A 13,355-nucleotide genomic window follows, 5' to 3' on the forward strand; every position below is an offset into this window, starting at 1 on the left:
TAGCGAACCTTCTAATAATGTATAATTCCAGTGCATGGTCTGGATACTGACATTAGAGGATGCCCACCAGGGATTTCCCCAGTACTCCTGAGGGCCAGTCTGACTCTGCTCGCAGCCCTAGCCTTAGTTTCTAATCTGACAACTGCAAGCCCTCAGTTTTAGGCACAGCATTACCACCTTTTATTTGTTTCACCAAAGGAAAATGTAGATTATTATTCGTGCAGATGGGAACCGGTGTCATTCTCTCAAAGCAAATGTATTTAGGAAAGCCATTAAATGCCATTGTTATAATGCATTAATCAGCCGGTACACTTGATAAACCAGTTACATCCACTTTGCATTTCATACAAATATAAAATGTGTTAGTTTTTTTTTTTGTAAGTGATGTTTGTAAATTGAATGATAAAAATGTTGTGTGATCAAAAGCTGCATAATGTGAAGTTAATATCTAATAATTAATACTGTTGAGTAATATTCCCCGCAATGTATTGCTGCATTTAGTTGATAAGTTTTACAACTTTGTGACGGATCGGGGAACAATGCTATCCTTGGCTGAAGCTGTAATTTTTCTTTCCATTTCTACCTTCTTTTGTAATGCTTGCACGGGTGTAATAGAATAATTAAATTTTTCACATAATGCGCATCCTTTCTGAGCAGACCTCAGCATCGTAATCGTGTTTTATTTATTGAAACGCAGGCCGCTGATCAGATTACGAAGCTCTACAAGCTTTTTCTGAAAGTCGATGCTACTCAGGTTGAAGTGAACCCCTTTGGTGAAACTCCGGAAGGACAAGGTGAGAAATTAACAATTGCGTAATTGTGTTTTCTGAATAGTCATCTCTTTACTTCCCAGGTGACTGAGCCTTAGGGGGAATTCAAATCCTCGCCGCGCAGCCAACTACCATATTTCTTAATGACTTTCACGTAGGCCAGAGGTTCCTCAACTCGGTTTTCAAGGCACCCTCTCGGTCCAGATTTTAAGGATAACCATACATGGGCACATGTGACTTGGGGTCTGATTCAGCAAGGATCACAATTTAGATCGCGGCAATGATTACGCGCGGTCTCACAGAGATGATATGCTAATCTACTGCGATCGTTATGCCGTCGCAGCACAACATAAGGACGCCCACCTTACCTTACGCACATCCCTAATACTTAGCAAGATTGCTAAACCATCGGTAACATCGAGTACCATCACAGCCTCACGCACACTTGCACAAGCCCTGACCTTACTCAGGAATTGCAAGCCTCATCGCACGCTATGAGTACTCAAGCTGCGTACGGCATCGCAGTGGATAATTTATGCACGCCCCTGCAACGGCGTTCAAACGGACTGGCACACCTGCGTTTCGACGACTGCTCTCCCCCCCCCCCCCCCCAGTCACCACCCACAAACGGCAGTTCCTGTTAACCATGCGCAGAATGCAACAATCGGCCAAATGCGTGCGTAATCGCAGTTACGATCCGTAATGAATCAGGCCCTTCATTAGCACCTCAGTCAATTTGATTTAACCATCTGTGCTCAGTCATGGATATCCTTAAAACCTGGGCCGTTAGGGTGCCTTGATAACCGAGTTTGAGAAACTGTGACGTAGGCCCAGTTTTCAAGTGCTGCTGTATTATAACCACCTATAGCCAAATAGGCAATTGGAACTTTCTCAGGGGCACAGAGTAGTTCAGAAGATTAATATGGGAGGATGTAACCTGCGTATATGAGAGGCCAGAGCTACATTTGTACAGGGGCAGGAGAGCAGGAAGATAGAACCTGGGAGTTAGTGGAATTAGATGGGTGCCCCCACACAGCAGATTAGGGTCATGCTCCTGTCAGCGGTTAGCACTAATGGATGCATTGTAGTGTTGAACTTTATAGTTACAGCGAATGTTGTCGCACAATCTCACGTAAACGAAACAATAATATATAGAAGTCATTTATAACTGAAAGATCCATTGTGAAGGGTTTGTCCTCAATCAGCTGCCATTCGTACGTGCTCAATAAACTGCCTATGCCCACGTCTCCGGAATGACTGTGCAGTGCACCGTGCATAATGTTTATTTGTCCACTACGGCAAAATACAGCTAGATAAGAATCCATTCACTCACCCCAGTCCACCAAAACAATAGTGGTCAAGAGTGGAAGATATAGCTTTCCTGCATTGTAGAGATTCCAGCTTTTCAGCGAAACACGCAGGTTGGGATCATTGTACATACGAAATAAAAAATGTCTTTACTCGTGCGCACTTTCCTGTGCTCACACCTATTCCGCTATACACACCTGTACAGTACGAGCCATGTCTGCTTCATTTCTAATTTCACTTCATAAAGATTGTTTGGAATTCTAGGTACAGAAAGCTGCTGCGTCTGTGCGAAAATGATAATGCCGCGGCCCGCAGGAGGCTTCTGAAGAAAAGAGGCCCCTCCTGCCAGCATCGCAGATCCAAGTGCTGACGCAGCATTGGATCATGGTCGCAGACATCTGCCATCTGAGTAAACCTAGGCCTACTCAGACTGGCCACCGGTCCTCCGCCGGGGGCCAAGAAATCTGCGTCCGGAAGATGCAGGCCCTGGCCACTGCACGTCTACGAAACGGGGCAACACGCCACCTCCCTGCCTCCATACGGCCGCAGCCTGCCAATCTGACTGCGGTTTAGGGGGGCACTGCGTGCGACGATGCAGAATGTTACGTGCGCATGCAACAATGTATCAGGCCTATAGTTTCTGCATCAAGTGGACTGGTTATAGAGCAGTTACACCTGCTATATTTTAATAGAAAGTTTGGTGGCTGCTCACATCAGCTTAATGATACTGCCCAGGTGCTTGTAAAGGGCGGGGTTTTTCATTGAACCTCTTTTGGGGTGCCCTGCACCTCGGACGTGAACCCCTTAATGTTAGGGACACCGGTGTAGAGGAGCCTTGACGCTGGCCCGGCGCTTAATCATATATTTGCAAATGTATGCAACTAATGCCTCTGAATTTCTATTATCATGTAGGATTCAAGTATTTTTGCTAATATTGCTGGAGGGAATATCCCTTTTTTTCTGTGACCTGCTGTATTTTACTTATAAGGCAGCAAAAATGGGACTAACAGTGATCTGGGAATAAGTGTATTAATTAGGGGAAATGTAAAAAATGGAGGGAGTCTCCCTTTAAAGCAGAAGTCACCAAAACAAGAAATGTAATTTTCATTCCCAGCGCTTGTTTATCTTTTAAAAAACAATTTATTTCTCTGAATCTCTAATGAGATGCATAAGGCTCATTCAATTGCAATTTATACTTTAGATTATGTCAAGTTAACGCTCATCAGCTCTCGCCGCTACGTTGATGCATCATGTATAGTTTTTAATGTACAGAAAATCTATATTTTAAACTACCTAAATCAATCTGGAGTACTTGACAATACTTTTTTCTTGTTCTTTTGCAAAGTTTTTAAATCAATTTTTGTGCAAACTGTAGTAATCATTCTGTCTGCATGGGCCGGTGCCACTTAATCAATGCCAGGTGAATTGGCAGCAGGCTAAGGAGAAAATGGCCTTGTCCTGGAGATTAAAATCCTCACTGTATTACACTTTCATAACTAAAAGGCACATTACGCGGGTCTAAAAGGCACATTTAATACAGAAGTCTCTGGCCTGCGCATTTGTTAAATTACCATGTTCGCTCCGCAACGCGCCAGGTTGTGTCACAAAATAAATATTGTTCCTTTGGGAAGGTATCCAAAATTTGTAGAGCATGTGAAACAGGTTTAAAACCGCTATATACCCTACACTGTTCATAAACCTGTTTTTTTTATTTTCAATGGGGAAAACCGAGTCATAACTAAAATGAGCAATCATTGTAAGCATTATAAGTATGCAAATTAAAAGCCTATTGTTTGTTTTTTAATAATAGGAATTATAGTGCCATACAATATAAAGAGAACTCATCTCTTGTTATTTAAAAAAAATAGGTGAATACTTAGTAGAGGTTTAATAGGGTCATTCTACCCACTGAACATCGATGTTTTGAGATCGATGTCTGTTGTTTTTTTTGTTTTTTGGTGAAAGGTTGATAGTTTCCCACCGTCAATGGTTTTGTGTCAGTTTATATTCTACTTCCTGGTCCCTGATGCATTCTGATTGGCTGTTCTCTCAGTGGCAGCTGTTCTAGAACTTTGATTTTTTTTTTTAAATCGTCGATGTTTTAAGGCCTACGAGTTGTGTTTTTTTTCTTTTTGCATTGATGGCAGCGTTAATGGTAGGGCTTCAATGACCCATCTCTACAATGCAGCACTGTTTCAAGAAAGCACTGCGTCAGAGTCTACTGGTCATGCGCAGATATCCGGGAAAATGGCATTCGTGCCGTATTCTCAGTGATTTGTGCAGTGCCTGCAGGACTGTGGAGAGGAAAGTTTACCAAATAGGTGGTGGGTGGGCAGTGTGGGACCCCCTGGACCCAGGGGCCTGTGTGCACCGCACACCCTGCACCCATTGTTAGTACACCATTGCATTTAACCGCATACAGATATATATATATATATATATATATATATATATATATATATACACAGAGAGAGAGATTTATAATGTTTGTTGTAGTCATGGAGCTGGCGATTTTTCAGGTCAGCATGTGTGGAGAATCTTCTGTCTCCTGTTTCGCTCTAAGAAAGTGCAGGCGCATAAGTGTTAAAGATATTGCAGTGGATCTGGCAGGCAGCGCTTACCCCTGCTAACAGTCGTTCCATTACTGCTGCTATTTTCAACGACACACAAAAGACCTGAGGTTTTTCATTATTCCCCAATCTCTCTCGGGATTGCTGCAGATTTGGGCATTCTGGCATCTGGACTCTAAGATCCACATGTCAAACGCTAAAAACTACCTAATTAGAAGCCATTAAATGAAATGTACAGTAGATGGCTTTCATTAATGACATTGGCTAGAAGGTAATCTGTAAGGTTTCCAACAATCGAGAGCCTGCTTTCAAGCAGCGCCAGCTTGTAATAGAAGCCTGTAAAGTATTTGTGGAAAGTGTAAATTAAATGTAGTTTATTTATTTCTTTTTTTTTTAAATTCATGTTTGGAAAAAAATATTTAAAATGAGGTTTTGAAATTGGATCGTTTGCCCTTATCTGGTGGCTGCTGTGAGGAGCTGTAACCCTTTCGCTGAAAGAGAGTTGCTGGCCTTTTTGGATGGATTTGTCGCTACAGATGTGTCCTGATCCATCTTTGCTGCAATCGCGCCAAACAGCCCATCCCGGCTCGCCTGGTCCCCTGAGACTCTGCCAGCGCCAGGTGTATTTTTTGCAACTTTTTTTTTGCCAAATATGCATCTAAGGGCCATATTCAATTGCGCTGTCGTTTTTCGCCAAAGTGCGCAACTTCCGAAAAATTTTGAGTCATTTATTATTAAGGGGGGGGGGGGGGGTCTAAAGGGTCCTGAATGAAATCCCCACATTTTTTGTCAAAAATAGGGATTTTTTGCATTTTTTTTTCGCCTCGTCTGGGATGGAGAGAACTTTTCTCCAGTTTTTTTTTTGCCAATTGCGTTTTCGCCTGTTTTTTTTGGGAAAAACGGCCATTTTCGCCGCTGATTGAATATGGTCCTACAGTAAGTCGCAATGCGACTAGTATGCACCAGGAGACTGCTAATTCATTTGATGACACTTGTATATCTGTGTGCGATGGAGTCTCTCAATCAGCATGCCAAGTGCTACGAGGCAGCGGCCGCAGCTTTTCCCACATCATATTCAGTTTATAGACTCAGTCGCACACAGATATAGAAGTGTCACATATCAAATTTAATCAGCACAGTCTGCTGGTGCGTTTTAGTCGCCTCACATTGCGCCTTAGACACATTCACAGTAAAAAAAAAGACGCCTGATGCTAGCAGAGTGTGAGCGAGCAAGGACACACTTGTACATGTTGTACTTCATTTTGTGCTCACTTATAGATCTTTGTCAAAAAGAATGTAGGGTTACATCGAATGACCAGAAAACTGCTCTTTTGCTTACAGAATGTGAACCAACATCACTCCGGTCAGGAAGGTTTTGTAATAGGTGGAACAGAATACTCCGATATACTGTAACCACAGAATGTACTGCATTATTCATTCCAAGTTAATAAAAAACAGTACCAAAAGTTATCAGAAGAGTCGTCACTTCATTTTAGAAGGGTGATTTTAATTTCTTCTTCACCTGTAATGGCAACCAAATAGCACCCTGACCGTTCATTTGGCTACAATAGGTAGTTGCATATGTGTGGACTTAACTCTAATGGTGCATACACACGATCAGATTTTTCCTTCAGATATGAACGATAACGATTTAAAAATCGTTCAGTCGTTCATATCTGAAGGAAAATCGTTCATATCTGACATGCCTGAATGATGGACGATCAACGATGCGCGTTCCCGTTTGTCAGATAACGATATCTGACATCTGATGGGTTTGCAGTCAGACTTGGACGATTCCATTCATTTTAATGCAGTCAAAAATCGTTCAATCGTTCAAATCGTTCAGTCGTTCATCTGACAAATCTGACAAATCTGACCGTGTGTACGCTCCATAACATGGATGTGTGTCTGGGGGCAGTCGTGCGTAGATTGTCAGTGGTTGGAAAGAACTTGATCATCTACTGTTTTTATTGCTATTTGGCAGAGTCTGACCAAATGAACGTAACCTCTTTGTGGAACAAGGCAGCACACTTATGTTCTGGTTGAATCTGGACAGGAACTGACCAGCAGTGGCGGGAACCATAGCTTCTAGACCAGTCCTGCTCAGCATTCTGTGTGTCTTGTATGTAGTTCATGCGGCCCTCCGGCTGCTGTGGAACTAGACATCCCAGCATGTCCTGACACATTTTTAGCATGCAGTAATACAGAGATTCCCAAACTCGGTCCTCAAGGCACCCTAACAGTCCGGGCTTTAAGGATATCCATGGTTGAGCACAGGTCACTTAATTAGTACCTCAGTTAATTTGATTTAACCACCTGTGCTTAACCATGGATATCTCTAAAACTTGAACTGTTGGGGTGTCTTGAGGACCGCGTTTGGGAACCCTAATAGCAAAACTGTGGCAGGGCATGCTGGAATGTGTAGTTCCACAGAAGCTGGAGGGCCGCATGTTAAAAATAAACCTGATCTAGTTAATTCTCCTTTTTAAAGCTAACATTGTCTAATACACTAGCGTTAGAGCATGTAGATATTCTCTTTAGTGACAGGTCCACTTTCATATGACGTTATAGCGATAGATGTCTACTAAGCTCTTTTCTGATAGAGATTTTACTTTGATAATTTGGCATCTCCTACTGTTATTGATACATAAATGCAAATGTCCAAGAGGATGCATCTCGCTTTGCTTTACAGAGTTTTTCTAGGTAAAAATGACAACAACCCCTGTGTGTAAATATGATTTTGCCTTAAGGGAAAATACTATTACTATCACTTTTCTTTTATTGTGTGTCAATGTTCGCTCCGTATAAAAATAAATTGGCTGTATTTGAGTGGATTAAGTATGGTTAAGTAGCTCGGAGCAACATGAAACAGTCACCTAAGGATAGTTATATTAGGGTTAATTAATTAGTGGTGGCTCAGATTGGAATGATACGCTGAAAGTTGCGATAGCTAGCTTGCCTAATGTGATTAAAGGCGTAATGTGTTGCATAAATTCAGCCATCGTAGGATGAACCTGTTAGGTTTATTAATTAATCTTCAATTCCGTTACAAAGGAGTTGAATGCGTTAAATCAGTCACTTATAAAGTGAAAAGATGCCAAACTTTGTCTTCTGAAGTGACGAGAACACTTACCACCATATACAAGCTCCTGAGACTGTAAAAACATTGGATTAAAAGCAGCAAAATGAGTACCAGTGGATTTTTTGTTTTATTACCCTTACTGCTAAAATATGTACAATGACTGTGAATAATTAAAGAGTCAGTGGATAGAGATGGATGCCAAGGATCTCAAGGTGTTCCCCAATAAAATCCAAATAACGCTTTTCACTGGATATTGCAGCTTCTTCAGAGGCAAGTGTATGTTCAGTGGGTATTCTGTCTATGTATATTTTAGGTGCACATTCATATAATTTAATAAATGAAAGTCAACATAAAAAGAAATCCTAAAACTTTCGTGGTCCACCAGTGTTTTTTCTTTCAAGCATGCTCTTATCTCCCCATTTCTCAAGAAACCATCTTTTAACCTGTACTCGCCATCCAACTTTTGCTCTTTTCTTGGCTTCTTCTTGACTAGTTTGCCTTCAACCGATTGACCTAGATTCTCTTGTCCCACTCTCTTCTCGACCCTCTGCAGTCTAGTTTCTGCCCTCTTCAGTCCACAGAAACAGAAACTGTACCCACTAAAGTGACCAAAGACAAATTGTTAGGTAAGTCAAAGGGCAACTTCTCCTTCTCATATTCCTAGAACCCTCTTCTCCTTGAAACCTTTTGCTCCCTTGACCTTTGTGACACTGACTCTCCTTCTACATCTCTGGTCGTTTTGGTGTCAGTCCCGTCGCAACCTACTACAATTTTTGCTGCAGTCTTTCTCACTCTAGAAGTGACCAAAACAGTCGTGTGGACTCACTGCCCTCCCCCCGTCACCCAGCCTTCACCCCTAAAATCCATTGTGCATGCTGCATCAAGACTAATCTTACTCTCTCACTGCTCCTCTTATGCAAGACCCTTAACTGGCCACCCGTACCATCCAGAATTCAATGCAGGCTGCTCACCTTCACTTGCAAAGCCCTCACTAATGCTTCCCCTCTGACCTTCGCCTCTCCCCCACTCTTTATAAACTCTCATCTCCACAACTTCTCCTGCGCTGTACCTCGCATACAGTACTCCTTACTTTGCCCTACCAGACTCTTCCCCACACTAAAATCCTTCAAACACTCCCTGAAATCCCACCTCTTGATGCCTGCCCTTCGCCTCCCTGGACCACCATGTCCTTTTCTTCTATGAAACGCGTTTAGTTGTGTCCCATTTACCCTTACTGTCAATCATTATCCTCCTTGCTCAGAATGTAAACTTTCAAAGGCAGGGGTCTATTCTGTCTCCTATGTCTCATGTCTCGTCCATCTCTAGCTAATATGTCCTCCTGTCTTCCGCTGATTATTGAAGTCATATGCCCATCTGCTTTAATACTTAATTGTACGCATGTCCGTTATGTTTGTTCACATATTTGTTATTAGGCATAATTGTACTGCGTCTTCGTACGCGTGTAAAACCCATTCATGTACAGTTAAAGTCGCAGCCTAACGTCTCTAGTACACTGTGGACCTGATTCAGACCCGATGTTTGCAAATGTGCGAATGCGTATAGTTCGCAGTGCGCGTGTGCAAACTAGTACGAGCGATCGGAATGCACTCGTTCGCCCTGCAAAGACAACCCAGAGGAATGAGTGACAGGAGAGGCCGTTTGTGGGTGGTAACAAGGGCAGGGCAGTAGTAACGGGGGAGTGGATTTGCGAGCGTAGGCGTGCCAGTGTGTTTAAACGCCGTTTCAGAGGCGTGCGTAATTAACAGCCAACATCATAGGTCGTCACTTGCTTGAAATATACACTGAAGTGCTTGCGGCAGGGTATAGTCAACCTCAAGCACTGCAATCGCATCCAATGGTGATCGATGTACCAATGGTTTCATGTACTTCCTGGAGATGACGTACGCAAGTGGGCATCTTCAGACAGGCTGGTGGGCGTCTACAAACAAACAAAAAGTGATCGCTCGCCAAAACATAGTGGGTGTGCTTTTGACTTGCCCTGTGTGAGGCTGCCTTGACGTCACTTAGCCGACTTTCCATACGCTGGGAGCGAGCGAACGGGTTGGAATCAGGTCCCGTGAGTGGCTGCAAAGCAACCAAGATGCAAAAATTAAAGGAAAATACGGTATGCTGCTCCTCTTGAATAGTCGCGCCGGGCATCTCCAACTATATGACGTAAAGACGCCCGGTAACTGAGGTCACATCTGTATGTCTCTTCATAATGATTCAAGCATGGGCTCTTATGCTGCATCATTCTTTATATAGCTGTTGTGACAAGTGTATAAAAGCCTTTTTTACTTATGGAGAATTCTCAATGGACGGCAAGGTGCTTTCTGTACAGCATATAACCATCTAGGACAGCCGTGTCAAACTCAAAATACCAACCGGGCCAAATATTCAAGGTCTATTGGTGCATACACACTAGACGATATGCTCCCTGAGCGATATCGTCTAGTGTGTCCCCGGCAGGCTGTGCTCAATGTCGTTTATGACATTGAGCACAGCCGCTGAACGATATCATTAACGATATCGTTCAGCGACTGGCTCTCTCCCCCATTCCCTGACATGCAGCAACCTGACGAGATCGTCAGGTTGGCCTGCATGTCAGCCCGATGAACGATGATGACGAACGACCCGCGGGAACGCGCGTCGTCGTCATCGTTCATCTTTTTGGGCTTAAAAATGGACGATAAAGTGGACGACTGAACGATAACGATATCGTTATCGTTCAGTCGTCCACTTTAATCGCCCAGTGTGTATGCACCATATGAGTATGTGGGTCACAAGGAAAAAAAAAAAGTCTTGTATGCAATTTTGAAAGGTTTATTATTAAGAAAAACGAGTGCAGTGTCCCCTGTATTAGAGCCCATTATGCAATGCCCCCTCTATAAGAGCTACTTATTCATTGCCACTGTATTTGTGCCCATTATGCAATGCCCCCTGTATTAGAGCACCTTATGCAATGCCACTGTAGTTGTGCCCATTTTGCAATGCCCCCTGTATTAGAACCCCTTATGCAATGCCACTGTATTTGTGCCCATTATGCAATGCCCCCTGTATTAGAGCCCCTTATGCAATGCCACTGTAGTTGTGCCCATTATGCAATGCCCCCTGTATTAGAACCCCTTATGCAATGCCACTGTATTTGTGCCCATTATGCAATGCCCCCTGTATTAGAGCCCCTTATGCAATGCCACTGTAGTTGTGCCCATTATGCAATGCCCCCTGTATTAGAACCCCTTATGCAATGCCACTGTAGTTGTGCCCATTATGCAATGCCCCCTGTATTAGATCCCCTTATGCAATGCCACTGTAGTTGTGCCCTTTATGTAATTCCCCCTGTATAAGAATCCCTTATGCAGTGCCCCCAGCAGTGCCCCTTATGCAGTGCCCCCAGTAGTGCCCCTTATGCTGTGCCTCCTCCCAGTGTAGAACAGGCCCCACTGCAGCACTTACCTCTCTCTTACTTAACTCTCTTCACGCTGGCCGCTGTGCACCATTCCTGCATAGACGCTGCCGCTGACTGGATCTAACTAACTAGATCCAGCAGGCGCAGGCTCCTCTCATCGCGGGTAACGTCATGACGTCACCCGTGCACTGCATCACTGGGAAAGCTGGCCTCTGAAGCGATCAGAGGCTTCTTTAGTCTATGATAGCTTCAGAGACCAACGTTCCCTGTTTAAAATACAATAAACACTTCCCTATCGGAGCGGAACTGAGCTCCGATTGCGACAGGGGTTTGGGCCGCATGATATTTGTATTTGGGCCCACACAGTCTGCCGCATAAAATGTTTATTTGGGCCGCATGTTTGACGTGCCTGATCTAGGAAGTGAATCTGCAAAGTGTATTGTACAGTGCAACAGAGATTAGCATTGTTTCCTTGCTGTGGGTTAGATTCTGACCACTGCACTATCTGCAGGAAATTTGCACTTTGTTCTTTGGTTTGCTCACTCATGGTCCAAAAATATACTGGTGGGTTAATTGGAAGCTGTGATTTTTGGTGTAGGGAATTAGATTGTAAGCTATATTGGGGCATATTCAATTAGGTGCGAAAAGTCCCGGACTTTTCGCATGCCGCACTTTTCGCCGACTCCGCATGTTTTAGCCGCGGAAACTTTTCGTGCGCGCCCACGCCGTTCACCGTATTCAATTCTAAATGACGCGAAAACGCGTCCCAATGAAACTCAAACAAATGAAAAATGCTGTCAGTTTTGGGGAAATCAGCCTGAGATGTACTATCATTGGGGATCAGTATAGATGTCCCCGATTAGCCCCCCTGGAGCTATTTGGGGTACTTAAGTGCTTTCAATTGCCTCTATATAGCGTCTTTGCACAAGTGCTGAAGAATAGCATTTAGCAGGTTTTTTTTGAGAAAATAACTAGTTCCAGCAAATTTGAGCTACATGAAAATGGGTACAAGCATGGTTAAAAAACCGCAAAAGTGAAGTCTCAAAAGGCATTAAAAACGCACCTTCAGCAAGCACCTGCAATCAAAAAAACACCTTCCCCATACTTGCAGACCCCCCAATAGCTTATTTCACTAGTTTTAACGTTTGTACCCCAACTTTGTACTTTTTCGCCCCCTTTTTCAAAGTAATTTTTTGGGGTGTTCTTCAATTTTAATTTTTTTTACGCAGTTAACCTTAGGGGGGGGTGTCCCCACCTTTGCACCCCAAATCCGCAATTTTGCACTTTTTTCCGACACCTATTCATAGGCGAAACTTTTCCGCCGGGTACATTGCATTGCGTTTTCGCACACCGGCGAAAAGTCGCCACTATTGAATACGGGAATAAGTTTTTGCTGGCGAAATGACTAAACTTTTTCACCGAAAACGGCTTCTCGCCGCTAGTTGAATACGGCCCATTGTGTGAGAGACTGAATAAAGTTATCTTCAGTGTACAGAACTGCTTTAAACGGGTAGTATGAGAACTTGTTCTCAGGGAATGAACAGGCTTAAAATATGGTCTTCCACAAAATGGCTGCCTCCGGTGTTTAGGCAACAGGTACACTAACATGCTGACTGCACAGTCTCCTGCTAAAACTGTTCTCATTCTTTCCTGAGCAGGTAAAGTCCCTTGTAAATCCAAATGTTTCAATTTAAACATAAGTGTTTTCTGAGCAAAAATGGATTCATAACTACTCAAATATTAGATTTCAATTCTAAAGTAAAAACCAATAGTTTCTTTTTATTTTTTATCCTCCTCCGATACAAGGATTTACTGCTCATCTGCAGCTGCTATGAACCTGCCAAAAGCTGCCTTCCGCTCTTTCTATTTTCCAATTTAAGAATTGTAAGTCAATTTTTGCTGCAGGACTAACTTAATAGGAATTTGTACCCAGCAGTGTACTGTACATTAGATCAGATATTTGCACGGTAAGCAGAAACGCAGTAAAATGGAACTTAGAAGTTCTTTTGAAAAGTGTATCGGCTCATCTCCGAGAGGGCAGGCGTATAATTTAATTTCCGAGAGCTCTTATTAGAGAATAACGGAGGCAAATTACTAATGGCAAGTGAATGGGGGCTGTTACAAATGTTACTGTCAGCACCTGGCAGCGTTCAGCGAGGGCCTAGTCACATCATACAACATTTTGTACTTGGCTCTGAATATAAAAGAGGCTTTGA

At 43.2% G+C, this 13,355-nt stretch overlaps 1 protein-coding gene across 1 annotated transcript in view; it reads left to right on the top strand.

Moving 5' to 3' along the window:
* The window catches only part of SUCLG2 (succinate-CoA ligase GDP-forming subunit beta), a 257,830-nt gene that overhangs the window by 96,115 nt on the left and 148,360 nt on the right, over nt 1–13,355 (top strand). The window contains exon 7 of the mRNA XM_088473443.1: nt 698–794. Within this exon, the coding sequence (XP_088329569.1) occupies nt 698–794 (97 nt within the window). The remainder of the gene's footprint in view (nt 1–697; nt 795–13,355) is intronic.

The sequence above is a fragment of the Taudactylus pleione genome, unplaced genomic scaffold (genome assembly GCF_031769625.1).
Source record: "Taudactylus pleione unplaced genomic scaffold, aTauple2 ptg000135l, whole genome shotgun sequence".
NCBI classification, from domain to species: domain Eukaryota; kingdom Metazoa; phylum Chordata; class Amphibia; order Anura; family Myobatrachidae; genus Taudactylus; species Taudactylus pleione.